The following is a 13,647-nucleotide window of genomic DNA, read 5'->3' as shown; positions in this document are numbered from 1 at the left end:
TGCTGTTGCCTGCCAAAAGGGCATGATTCCGTATGACTCATTCATCTGTTAAAATAAGGCTTGTTCCAATATTGACTTGAGCCACAACAAATCTTCAGGTACAGAACGTGACAAAAACCATGTTCTTTATCTTTGCAGTTTTATGCAGGTTTTAACCAAAATTGCTTTCTGACAGTACAGTTGTTTAAATTTAGCATAATTCGGCTCCTCTTCATCAGATTATTCTTGCTTTCTTACAAATGCACGTTGTAGAAACATTTTATACAGAAAGGATTTCTGGATTAGTAACTTTAAAATAAAAATTTTAGTAATAGCTTTATGTTTGCTTGGTAAATGCTGTTTTGGTTGTGCAAGTAAGAGGTTATATATCTCATCATTTTGCCTATTTTTATACTTTTGAAATTTACAGTTCACTTAATCAAAAGATGCATTAACAGAATAAGTGTTCCACAAAACATTATTCATATTCAACTCATGAGAAAAAAAGATTTTTTTTTCCTTTTATCAGTAACCCCCTCCCCCCACCCCCCAAACACACACTTTTTCCTGCAGGTCTTGTGCCTTTGAAGGGTTTGTTTTCTTTTTCACCAAAACAATATCCAGTTGTGCTCACTTAGGTATTATATATGCTTGCAAGGAACATATTACCATCAGCCCTCTTAACTGTGCAGATAATTATTTTCAGGGATGTCTTTGAATGTTGTATAAGGAGCGCTGCTATTCACATTTTCCTCGGTTGCTGAGTATTCATTTAACTTTTTGGCATCTTAAAAACTTATGATTAATTTTTTGAGTGGCAGAGGTATAAATTACTGTACTGCAAAACTTCAAAATCTATTAAGAACAAGCATTGGCTCATGCTGCCTTTTAAGCAGATATATTTTAGTTTCACTCTGGAGTTGTTGCAGTTTAAGACCATGTGACAGCATGGAGGCTAAATTAATTGGGATACCAAAACATTTTAATCACAAATATATGCAATTTTATGAATTACACGACTTCTCTGTCACATGAAAGGGTCCAGGAGAGACGTTGGGGTTAAGCGTAGCACTTCCTGCAGTGCAGTGCTTGGTTGTGGGGCGGAGGTTGGAGACATCATCCCGGGCCCCGGTGCAAGCTCGTGGGGTTCCCCGCCGGTCTCCTTCTCACTGCGGTCACCACGACATTAAGTGTCCTGAGCTAGAGGACTGGGTAGAGAATACCTCGCTGGCGAGTCGTCTGTTCAAACTGCGCTGTCGTGTTCTGAGTTGCTGTCGCTATTGTTGGTGCTCACAATCTGCTTGGTGCAGGTGCTTCTGGACATGTTTGCGCTTCTTGATGATCAACGAGTCATTTGCACGGTTTGGCTATTTTCTGGTGCACCCTAGAGCTTTTCTGTTGTTTGGGACACATGGCTGATCACTCTTGATCTACTTCTACTGCAGCAAAACGTCCGTTAAGGTTTGCAGGCTTAGGGTACCAGCTGTGCTAACTTAACTCATACTACAGTAGTCCTAACTGCATTACACAAAGGAAACATTTTCTTTGCCTACCCTTAGAAGCATAAGGCTCTGCAGTGAGATAGGGCCAAACCTGACATTAGGGTTATGCCAAAAAGAGCAAACGTACTCACCTCCTACAGAGAAGCTTCTTTCAAAATTCAGACATACTCAATTCCTAAATACCTTTTCTTCCAAATGCAATAACCACAGATTTTCCAAATCAGACCCAGACTCACTAATCTCCTATTCATAGGAGGCCACTGGCAGTTCACAGCCCATCACCAACAAAGCCATAGCAACGTGCTGTGCTCAGCACCCGCTCAGCTCCCACTGAAACTAATAGATCTAGCAGGACAGATAAAGCTGCCTCTACCCTAGCTACTTAGGTCAATTCCCATGAAAAGTCCTAACTCCACATTGGTACAAAAGTTACAAACTGTAGTCTTGGTTGTTACATTTAAAATTGTAACATAAAAGTTATTTTGCTGTACAACATACTGCCAAGCATTCTTTCTGTTAAACTGAAAGCAGGGCAGCTGCCTGATTTGGCATTTAGAGGTGTGGTGAAATAGGACAAAATGAATCTTATTTTCTTGTCACTCTACAAAGTGAAAGGAAAAGGGAGGAATTATACTACAGGTATGCTGAGACTATGCTGAATTTACTCATTTGAGCTCTGTAATACTAGATTCCAGCTGCAGCAATCAAAGCAGGTGACTGGTGTAAAAAGCTTGAGCTCATAGAAGCCTGCAAAAAACTTTGTCCTTAGGCTGAGATAAATAAAACACAGAAAAGCACAACTTTGCTAAAGAGCTGGCATATAAATGGAACAAGGCCAGATCCTGCATGACCCATAATTTCAAATTAAAAAGCAAAATGCTTCTTAAAGGAAGTTAAAGACACCAAGTACAGTCTTAATTTTTAGCATTCTGGATTTAAAAATGAATAGAGAGCACGACATTGCAAGAGAATTGAAAAGAAAAGGTGAACAGTCCATTTTCATTGCATAAGCTGAATATTCCAAGACCAAGACCGGAATTGCTACTACGTAAACATTATCAGATAACTTTTCTACATCAGATATTTAAGACAATTAAAAAGCAATTTGAGATGATGAGACAGTGAGTTTATAACTAGATAACATCTCTTTACATCAGAGCTTTTTCTTCTCTAAAAACAGAAGCCAAGGTACTTTTATGTATTTTAATTTTGTATTTAGTGAGCACTTTGTGATTGTTATCTAAAGATTTTCATTCATTTAATCTAGTCAAACAGTTGAGTTTTGTAAATAGGACTCAAGTCTGGGCAAGTTGCACATCTCTTGAAATAAGATCCAGGAAATGGTAGATTTCATGCATCCGTATTTCAGTGTGCATCAGTAGTTTTTCTAGACTGCTTTATATAGATAAATAGAGAACATCAAAATACTGTTTATTTCTACGTGTTGATATTTGGATTCCAACTGCCATTTGTGCAAGCCTTTCTCATCTTAGAAGAAAACAGCTTTCTTCAGCTGCAAAATTCCATCCGATATAATTTACCTGCAATTCTGGTGTGCATACAGGATTACGCAAAATGCAAAGCTTTCTCACAGCTATTATATTAAACTCTATTCTGACTACAAGATTTGATAATGTTACGAAAAAGATGTTTTGGAAGGTGCTTTCATTGCAAGATGTCCACTCGTCCAGACTTCTCAGTTTTCTGGAATGAAAACAAACAGCTCACTGATGCATTAAAAATATTTACACTTGGTTTGCTTTAGTTGAACCAAGATGAATAAGAGTCATAACTGTAGTATAACCATGAAGCAGGTCCTCCTTTATGTCATTACATTCTCTCAGTACGAAATTCCCAGTAACTATTCGATCACACCCTATTTCCCCATGTCCAAAAAAGCCAAAGAGTGGAACATTTGGAAAAAACTTCCTAAATGCATCTGCTTCCATATTCCTTTTGGTTTTATAATGCCGATATCCTCTACCAACACATGCAAACATGAAGCCAATGGTGTTGCGCTCAGGGATGTTTGCTGCTTTGAGACGCTGCATGGCGGCTTCTGCTGTCCTCTCATCAGCTACATCCTGGTCTAACAAAACTGTCGCACTCTGGATCTGGGGACCGCTGAAAGCCAGTCCGACCACACCGCAGGCATCGCCGGGCTGGGCGTTATTACTGAAAGGCAACACACACCGCATTACAAAACCTTCCAGGGACGCCACGTCAGGCTTGACTAACTTCTGCTGTAGCAGACGCAGGGGTCCATACAGACAACCTCCTGAAGTGATTTTGAAAGCCTCTCACAGTTCAAAACGAAAGAGAACTCCTCCAAATCTTTTTTAAATAAACAGCAAACAGTGGTAAAACTTTCCTATCCATTAGTTACTTCCCAGTTCAGTGGTTCATGTAAGTCACAGCTCTGTAAATCCAGCTGAACTACAGACAAGCAAAGATGCTCAGCATTTAAACATCAAACCAGAGCAACAATGAGTAATGGCTTCAGATCCATGTTGCTTCAGTTCCCTCAGTTAACCAGGACGCACTGGTTTTGGTAGTTACCTATTTACGCTTTATTAGCCTTAATTTAATATATGGTCAGTTCTCTGCTCTGGAGATGATCTGCTCTGGAAATGGCACAGCTGGTATACTCCAGATGCATGAAAGATGATGGTATTCCTGTGGAGTCCTGACCTAAGCTGGCACGAGCTGGCCCGCGTGAATATCTTTACACTGTGCTCCCAGCACAGGACACCCCAGGTGGCTCTGGCTGGCAACAGCACGTCAGATGGCACAAGGGGCTCCACCCGCACAGAAAAGCAGTGGTGCCTGGAGCCCGCATCGGCCTGCAGGGATCCTGGCAGGAGCGAGGGGTTTAACCTGGACTTTGGCTAGTCTGCTCCCCTGCACTGAGCGCCTTGCAGCAGGCTGGAGCACACTAGGGTGCTCCTGGGGCATCTCCCTGTTCAGTTTTGTCCAGGAGGAATCCTGTTTGCGTGTTCAGCTGCTGCTCTGCAATGTGAACTAAAATGAGGCAAATGTGGAACCAAAAGGTTCACATAAACGGTCTCCATCTAAACGAGTGTTAATTTATTTGCAAGCCAGAGAGCAACCATGAACGGCAATAAACACACGTGGCAGTATTTACAGCTGGAGATCTCCTCCACAGTCCTCCTAGCTGAGTTTCCAGAATCCAGTTTGTAACACAGTCATACAAAGCTTCCAGCTTCTCTTGCTAAGATCACAGTGTAACAGCTGCACTTTATTCTCTTTAAAAAGTACCATTTTATGCCTGTTAATAGGCATTTCCAAAATGAAATAACTAAAAGGCTATTGCGGCTACAGTGTTTTTGTGCCCTTCCTTTTTTTTAAGTAATAAGCTCAGTAACAGCACTCTGACTTTCAGGGATGTTTGACTCCTCACTAGTCAGAGTGGTTTTGTGCCTAATACTATACCTGTTTTTCCTGTTTTAAATCTCCTTCACAATTTAGCTTGAAAAGGATACCTACTTCTCAGAGGTCAGTGATGTAAAGCTCTCCACTTGTCCCCCAGCCAGGATGATACTTTTTTCATTCAAAGGATTGACTATTTGATGAAGAAATCGAGTAGCTCCAGACTTCCAGGAATTATAGCCAAATAGAAGAACCACACGGAGATCTGGATTATTTTTCAGACCTAGTAATAAAAACAAAAACATCAATCCTTTTATTTTCAGATTTTGACCTCTAAAGTCCAAGCATCCTGTTTACACCCTTCCACTCCCTCCTTAAGTAATACATCATGCCTTTAGTAATGGCTTTCCATTGCCGTGATAGTTGGCCAGGCATCCAGGAGCTGGGCCCAGTTCTCCACATACAGGAGAACTGCTGCAAAGAATCTAGTGAGGAGAAAAAGATTACATTAGCTTCCTCCAGCTTTCAACTTCTGTAGCAGAGCATTTGAGTTTTAGCAAGGTCTCTAAAAGCACGGCTTTTTGGTTGTTACTTGGCAGCCTTAATTGACCTTTTTACATACAAAAACAAAGCACGTGTCATTCAACAAGAAATATAATGCAGTAAATAGTTTTACTCAACAACTAAAAAAATTGTATGCATCAGCTAGCTGTTTATTCCAAGGTAGAAACTCTCAGGTTCCTAGAAGAAAAAGGTTCAAAAAAATCTCATCAAATTACTCTTCACAAACGAGCTATCCTACTAAGTACACAATGTGAGCAGAGTCTCCCCCTCTACCTTTCCTTGCCACAACACATAACGTAGGATCTAAATGCAAAATTGTTTTAAACAACAAAACAAGCAGCTCTTCTCCACTCCAGTTTTTAACCTGCCTTGATGGGAACCATTCACAATGGCATAAGAATTATTTATGATTATTTTTAACAAAGTAGGGAGATGCTCAAAATGCCACATGGCATAGCCACAAGCGCAACAGCTTCCTCTGAGCAGGATTGCTTGGAACCTAGCTGAGGAAATCTGAGATCAATATTCAGGATAACTTAACCTTAATACTGCAGAGTAAGGGCAGAACAGAGGTGCATAATTATCAACAGCAGCCCTATGGAGCCACCAAGCGCTCTATGCATGGGGATAGCACACAAGCTGGTAATGCCACAGAGTTCCACAGTGGAGCCTGAAAAAGCTGTGTGACAGTTCACAAAACCCCAGGTGAAAGGGAGAACAAGGACACACCTGCTTCAGCAAATTTGCTTTCATCGAAGACCCTGTTCTTCAAGTCTTTAAAAAAATGGAAGGTATGGATTTTCACCCCATCAATTTTGGGAAACAAGAGAGCAAAGCCAGCTTCACCTTCTTCAATTTCTTGAGGTTGATTGCTGCTTGAACCCATAGGGGTAACTACAAAGATACAAAAAAAGACATCTTTAAACAAAAGCAGAACAGCATAGATGATGTAAAACAGGACAGTTCACTTCCATAACAACATATCCAATTGACAGTCAGTGGGAATTTTTTGTTGCTGCTTTGGAAAGATAAAAACACGTAAGAGTTCCCCTGGCTACAGACTACACTGAAGTCCTTTTGGACAATGAGAAACAGACACATATGGAAAATTTCCCCATAGTCATACCACACACAAATCGGTTGGAAAACAAGCACTGTGCAACACAGCTGCTTCAAGCCTTCCTGCCAACTTCCGTGAATATACAAATGCACTAATATTTTTAAGTACTGCAAGTGAAACCGGGCAAGGTGTTACACAAGGGTGTGATTACAGTAGAAAGCAAGCTGACAAAAATATTGGCAGTGTATTATTGAATTATACCAGTAACAATCAAACACCACCACCAAGACAAAGAAGTATTAGGACACTGCGTGGGCAACCCTGGGGACTGGAGGAGCATAAATGTGACAGAGCACACTGCTTCAAAGCACCGGTTCAAGTGACTGGGGACTTAGATTTGAGCTATATGATGGGTGCCCTCCCTTGTAAACACTGAAGAGCCTTCCAATGCCATTTCATCTTAGGAGAACTGAGCCACCAACGTGAGGAAAAAAAGTGCATCGGAGAAGTAATGCCAGAGACAAGGAAGAGCTGATGCAGCTCGACAAAACACTGGCGAGTCTTAATGCAAACTACAGCAGGTACCAGGTATATTCTCTGCACCCACGGTCCAGAGACAAGCCGCCAGGACTAAAAGAACGTAAAACCTTTCTTTTGAAGAAACTAGAAGCAGGTGGTTTGTCTGAGCAGACTAGAGGCTGTGATGGTTACACTTTGTAAGTACATCAGAAGGAAAAACAAGGAAGAAAAGAACTAAGAAAGCTAAAGGATAGTGTTGATAGAAGAACACAGAGATAATCTACTTGCAAATAAGCTAACCCTAAAAAAATCAGAAATCGTCAACCATTTGGATATAGAAGTACACGAACAGCCTCTAGTGGGAGTAGAATCAGCTGGAACAGCAGCTACAGCTGGAAGTGGCCTCAAGAAATTGTCTACACCCCCACGCGCCTTCACATCAGAGGCCCAAGTTACTCGTGTTTCATCCTGATACAAGTATGTCAAGACTCTTAAAGACTCCAGTCATAGAGACAGATAGCCTAAAAGCAAATATACTAAGCAGAAAACTACAACAAGTTTTGATACATAACAAGTTGGTGCCCAGATGCAGGGTGTAAACTGTCTTCCATGCTCACAGTGAACAGGAAAATTTCTTACACTGTAGGAAGAGAAATTAAGGTAAGAAATTAGGAAAAAAGTTTCTAGTGATACACAAACGAAGTACTGGAAAAACACCTCCAAGGGAAGCTGTGAATTTTCCATAGTCACTATTTATGCTTCTTGCTATTCCAAACTAAGTGGATACACACTGAGAACGTCACCTTCTGTGACCTTCTTGTACGACTCTTCACATTGTAACTTTAAAAAATATATACACATCCAAGAAATATAATGTAATTACCTTAAGGTACCAACTAATAAAAATTTAGAAGCAGGCATAGTAACTGTGTCTCTGGCCAGCACAATCACAATGCAAACAGAAATGCCATCATTTTGTTTGCCTGGGAATGATGAAGTTGCATTTGACTTTGGCAAAGTCTGCTATAACTGTCAGGCTCACCAAGCGTCTTCTGAATAAACCCGTTCATTGGCTTTCACATTCAATTCCCAATGGCTTTACAGTATCTCTGAAATCCCTGCTATATCTACCCCCTCCCCGCAAATTAAATCGACCTTTTCAATGACAACTGTACCACATGAAGTAAAAATTTAAGGCATACGCATGCTTTAGCAGCAACAGTGTGAGCTCCTTAAAATTGAAGCTAGGACTGAACAAGGTGAGAGCAGTACATGGCAATAATCTGTGAGAATACTCTATTCAGTCTGCAGGACTATGCTTTCAAAAACACATGGAGTTGTGATAAAGAAGAGTCTGAAAAGACCTGTGATATACTAAACACCTTTAGGCTGATCTCTCATCACATCACACATTTTCGTCCTACCTACAATCCCTGGGGTGACCAGTCCAAGAACTTGGCATCGCTTTGGCAACAATTTTTCTAGCTCAATTGCGGTTTCTTTACTGTTTCTTTTTCTTGCTGTTAAAAAAGAAGAAAAAAAGAAGGCACAGAGAAGTAAAGGTGAGTTTTTCTGAGCACTAATGGACAAGCCTTGCAGTTAATTGCATCCTATTTAAACAATGCTGCCAATCAACAGCTGCCCAGTTAACATGGCAAACCTGTACTATCTGTAGGAATGCACCGCTATGGGTATACAGAGCAAAATCAACATCCTGAACAGGATGAGAAAGTAAATCACTGTACCTTCCTCTGTGTAATGCAAATCTATGTAAAACAGTGCACATTTGTGTGGCCTGTGCTTCATAACAGAAATGCTGATCTATGGGATTGCATTTATTTTTTTTTGCAAAAGACTTACTTTCCTTTGCAATTTAAACACAGAGAATTCAATTTAAGCTGACTTTCCCTTCACATATTGTACTTCTATTACAAGTACTTCTTGAAGCAGGAATAAGTCAGTTTAACAGTTACCTTTCTTTTGTTCGTGACACTCCTCATGTCCGCTGAATGTTTCCGCATCTGCTATATAGAGCACAGTTTGTGGCAGCACATGCACTTTCTGTAAAAAGATGCAAGGGGCAAAATTATGCTATTTAGCTGCTTCTCACAACATTCCCTTGTGCAAAGACATAAGCTAAGTTGAAAAAAACAGGAAAAGGAGATTTCGAAAAAGACAGGAGAGAAAAGACAGGAGAGAAAAAACTGACTAAATTCATTTTGGCTATTTCTCCATTTTTGTTTAGGTAACCCCTCTACGCAATTGCTAGATATTAAGCCTCTGAGAATCCCTTGCCAAACAAGCTGTCAGCTGATGACACCTCTGTCAGCAGTGAACTAGCAGGAGAAAGGGGTCAATACCCCAATTATAGACACCAAGTGAAGGCATCAGGAACGACAAAGGTGCTGATATGCACCCAGCTGCTTTCGTAGCGAGTGCTTTCAGCACGCCCGCTGCTCCTCGTTTCTGAATGACAGCAAAACGGCAAGTCAGACTCCCAAGTAGGACGCTTAAAGCGAGGCAGCTTTTTGCGTGACGCACAACCAACCCGCCGCACTCCCCGCTACGGGGCAGTTCCCACCGCGGCAAAATCCGGCCGCCCAGGGGCGGGGGGAAGGGGGGGATCCGCCGCCGCGCACCCACCTCCAGCTCGCGGGCCAGGGCGCGCACCAGCGCGTGGCTCTCGGCGGGGCCCGGCTCCAGCGCCGACACCCAGGCGACGCGCTGCCGCGCCCGCAGCGTCCGCCGGGCGCACTCCCTCCACAGCCGGCACACGCTGCAAACACGGCCCGCACCGTCAGCGCCGCGCCGCGCCGCACCCCCCACCCCCCGCCAACGGCCGCCCCAACCGCCGCCAACGGCCGCCGCGCGCCGCCTCAGCCGCCAACGGCCGCCGCGCGCCGCCCGCCCGCCCCAGCCTCGTCCCCGTCCCCGGCGCCCCTACCAGGCGGCGCGCAGCAGCGCCTTGGTGGGCAGGAAGCCGAGGACGCGCTCCACCACCTCGGCCAGGCCGCCCAGCACCGCCGCGCCCCGCGCGTCCGTCTCCATGGCCGCGGCCGGCGGCGACACGGCAGCGGCCTCCGCCCCCCCTTCCTCCCTCCCCCCCCCGCCAGGGGCCGCGTCACGCGCGCGGCGACAGCGGCTCCCGGCGGGCGCGCGCCACCTGACGCAGCTTCCCCTTCCGGCGGGGGGGGGGGGGCAGGCGCGTGCGAGGGTGACGTCAGCGGGGACGGGGCGGGGCCTGGAGCGCCCCGAGGCGCGGTGAGGGGCGCGCTGGTTTCCCTCCATTTCCACCCCCCTCCCCCCCCCCGACAATAACCACAGAAGCGACGCCATTCTTAAAACGGTTTTTATTCATAAACTTGATGCAAGTTTACAAATTACTGTACATTGCCAAGTAATTCTGCAATGGGGGGGGGGAGAAGAAAGAAAAAAAGGGAGGGGAAAAGACCCCCCCAACGAGGAGGGGAGCATGGCGAGCGCAGCTGCCGGCCCGCGCCCCCGGGGCCCGCGGACGCGTTCAGAGGGCTGCCCAGCCCCAGGCTCCGAGGGACTGCACCGCTCACCGAGTCGGCCGCTATCTCGGCGCCTGGCTACCGGGATTTCATACAAATATAATATGTACAACCAAGTAAGCAGAAAGGCCGGGAAGTCATCCACCCTCCTTCCGAGAGCGATATCTCAAACAACAGGTAGCAGAAGCAGTGCCAAATCTCTCAGATTTTCCTTTCAAGCTAAAAACTGGTTCTAGAAGCAAATGAGCAAGGACCCGTGGGTGCCTGATAAATGAGCACAAATTTGATAGTCAACTAAAAAAAAAAACCAAATACATAACAAAAACATGCTTCTGGACTTCCAAAAAGTGCTTAATCCATGGTACGCACCCTTAATTCATCCCCGGAGGGGTGCGAGGCCTAATAACTAGTACTACAACCAAAACAGAATTGATTTAGGTAAGGCAATGAAATAGTGTAATTACACAGACCCAGATTCATCTCCTAATAAAGAATGAACAGATCCCATTAGTCTCTCAATAACAAAACCACTCTCACAACTATGGCAACGTTTCTTAAATCTCTGAATCAGATGAGGCATTTTTGTACTTTAGTGTAGCTTTTATATAAAACTTTTCATTCAAGGACTTTCGTCTCGATTTGTGCCAATCACTTTATAGGTTCATTAGTTTACAAATGATTGCAACAACCCGTTAATAAAATGGAACGCCTAAAAAGGCTTTTAGTATTTTAAGTAACTTCAAGCTTCATACTGCGGCTCTCGTTAAGTAGGTCGAGCCACCAAGTAGCAGGAACAGCCCAGCAAGTTCTGACGCCCCAGTGGAAGTGACTAGTTACAAGGTTTTATTGGCACAGCCTTGCTCTGCTTAAAACACAAAATGGAACAAAACCCAAAAACAACATAATCTAAACAAGGAGCATCTTTTCCAAGAAACAGTTCATATTCTCATACAGCCATGAAAAATGTTTAATGACTTAACATACATGTGTTTTTCCTATATCATTAATTTGGAAATACTACAAATGCTGTCATTTGAGACCAGAAAAACTACCGTGATTTGCAAGACCTGACATTTCCTAAAACAGTATTAAACAATGTATTAAACTTCTTGGCTTTAAATGAAACAATATAATGCAAGTCTCTGCGGTCTGCATCCTGCAAAAGGTAAGAAATACACAAAAGTGTGTGAACAACTCCTATTTAATGACCTTTAGTAACTTGATAGCCTGCTTCAGGGAGTTTACGCCTTTAAATAAAAAAGAGGGAAGAGAAGGGTTGGCCCAAATATGCTTAATCCATAAGAACAAATACAGTAAAGGCCAAAACTGCTCAGTCCAAGATATCTAAGAAGAGCGGAATGGTAAGGCTGTAACTTATACTTTAAGTGTCAGTTGACAGATTATCCACTAACTTATCTAATAGCTAAAGTCTTCAGTACGGCTGTTATAGGGGCACTCATAGCTTGAGTCTGTGTGTGTTGGAAAACATAAAAAAGAGCTCGTTTTGTTGATGTTGGTCCAGGTATGCAACAGTCCTCAGTATTAACCATCTTCCTTCGGAGGAGTGTACCAGCCTATGGAGAAGAGAGAAACGCGTTAGGCACTGACATTGCTACGTTAAGATGATCTTTTGTTGAATTTGTGGGAAACGGAGACCTAAATTGGCTCCTTCCCTCTTACAAGTAAACCACTTCAGTGGGAATCAATGCCCTAAATGCTAGTGGTCTCCAGTGGGAGGGAGATAAAGCACTTGGCATATGCCAGGCTCAGACCCAGTATCTGTGTATGGAAATAAACTACTCAGGTGGTTTTTTGTTTTACATGGCAGCAGCTACCTTGCTGAGCTGGACAAGAGGGACACCAACAGAGGAAGCTGTTAAAGGAGGAAGACTGCCATAATAAAAACAAGTGGGATACAGGTAAAAACCCCAGGTTATTCCAGTCACTTAATGCATACAGACGTACAAACATGACTGCACTGGGATAAGTATAGATAAATCCTGTCTTCACCGTTGAAGAGCTGGGCACACGCAAGCATTTGAAAGGTTTACCCTACTTTTGCAAATCTTGGTGTAGGAATGGGCTCGCAAGCGTCACCGGAATAGCTTGCCTCCAGATACGATTCAACCGCTAACCGTGCCAAACCCTATCTGAGCAAGTACACGCAGCTTTATCTAGCCAACTCCAGATCCCCAGTCTTAGGTCTCCCAGTCCTCTCAATTCCTCTCAATTTTGTACAGGACCTATTTATGTTATCCCAAAGAATAAGCAGCAGCTGTAAGTTGACAAAGACACCTTTCGCAGCAGCAATAAATGCTGTGAATGCTTTGTGTAGCGCTTCTGATGCGGCAGTAATCACTGTAGTCAAGGCTAGCATATAGCTAGAGGTAAACAGAGAGCCATGCTGGCTTTGGTAGCAAACTAAAAAGGCAAAAGACTCAGTTAATGGCAAGATCAATGTATCATAAAATTGGAAAACATCTTCAAGTCATTATCTTTGCTCTTCTTCCCAATATTGCACTCATTTCCCAGTAGTATATTCACAGCAAATAGTATAGTCGCTATGCTCATTTTAGAAGTGGGGAAACTGAGGCATTCACTACGGTCACACTGAAATAAGCTCGTTCACAACCACCTGAGTTCCCAGAGGATGCTGCGTCCAACCTGGATCAAAGAGCATCACTGAAGCAGGAACTGGGACTAATTCCCTGCTCATAAGACCAGGACACCAGCTCCGCTGACCACTTTTATCTGACAATACTAAGCCACTTAAACTTTCCAGAGCCTCAGATCATCTGTTGCCTTCCCATCCTGCCATAAAAGGCAATTATACCCGAAGCACTTTAAGAAATACTTGTCTTATGCCAGTTGAGAGACCATTAACTGGCTTTATATAGGAGGGAAAAACACCCCATATGGCTCCCATTTCCATTGCAGTTTTCCAGATAGCGTACTTCACTTGGACTTTTCATATTTTTTAGTCTCTGGCCTTTCTTTACGCTTTAACTCTTCCTGGATTACTGCTACTGTGGTCTTGCATTATTCGGATAACACCTTTCAAGGAAAGGGGCAGACAAGCTTCCAGTAGGTACTTCACTAGCAAATAAGACACTTTGAG

The 13,647-nt window shown here is 43.5% G+C and overlaps 2 protein-coding genes across 3 annotated transcripts in view; both read right to left on the bottom strand.

The window, feature by feature from the left end:
* Positions 1-939: 939 nt before the first annotated feature.
* FBXO22 (F-box protein 22) lies at positions 940-10,116 on the bottom strand. The gene is made up of 7 exons (XM_068958293.1): positions 9,959-10,116; positions 9,658-9,790; positions 8,988-9,075; positions 8,439-8,534; positions 6,165-6,329; positions 4,989-5,154; positions 940-3,656 (listed from the first exon to the last, which is right to left on the bottom strand). The coding sequence occupies exons 1-7, from the start codon at positions 10,060-10,062 to the stop codon at positions 3,227-3,229; spliced, it is 1,182 nt and encodes a 393-aa protein (XP_068814394.1). The 5' UTR covers positions 10,063-10,116; the 3' UTR covers positions 940-3,226.
* Positions 10,117-10,349: 233 nt separating this feature from the next.
* The window catches only part of UBE2Q2 (ubiquitin conjugating enzyme E2 Q2), a 50,739-nt gene continuing 47,441 nt past the window's right edge, over positions 10,350-13,647 (bottom strand). For both annotated transcript variants that reach the window (XM_068958044.1, XM_009681548.2), the window contains one exon: positions 10,350-12,103. In XM_068958044.1, coding sequence (XP_068814145.1) covers positions 12,072-12,103 — 32 coding nt within the window. In that variant the 3' untranslated portion in view covers positions 10,350-12,071. The remainder of the gene's footprint in view (positions 12,104-13,647) is intronic.

The sequence above is a fragment of the Struthio camelus genome, chromosome 12 (genome assembly GCF_040807025.1).
Source record: "Struthio camelus isolate bStrCam1 chromosome 12, bStrCam1.hap1, whole genome shotgun sequence".
NCBI lineage: Eukaryota > Metazoa > Chordata > Aves > Struthioniformes > Struthionidae > Struthio > Struthio camelus.
This window is presented reverse-complemented; position numbering and strand designations above follow the sequence as displayed.

Coding starts and splice junctions, on each gene's coding strand:
- FBXO22 (XM_068958293.1), bottom strand. CDS start 10,062: ATGGAGACGGACGCGCGGGGCGCGGCGGTGCTGGGCGGCCTGGCCGAG. Junction 6,330..8,438: donor GGTCACCCCAGGGATTGTAG/GTAGGACGAAAA, acceptor GTATCTTTGTAG/TTACCCCTATGGGTTCAAGC. Junction 5,155..6,164: donor AAGCAAATTTGCTGAAGCAG/GTGTGTCCTTGT, acceptor TTTTATTACTAG/GTCTGAAAAATAATCCAGAT.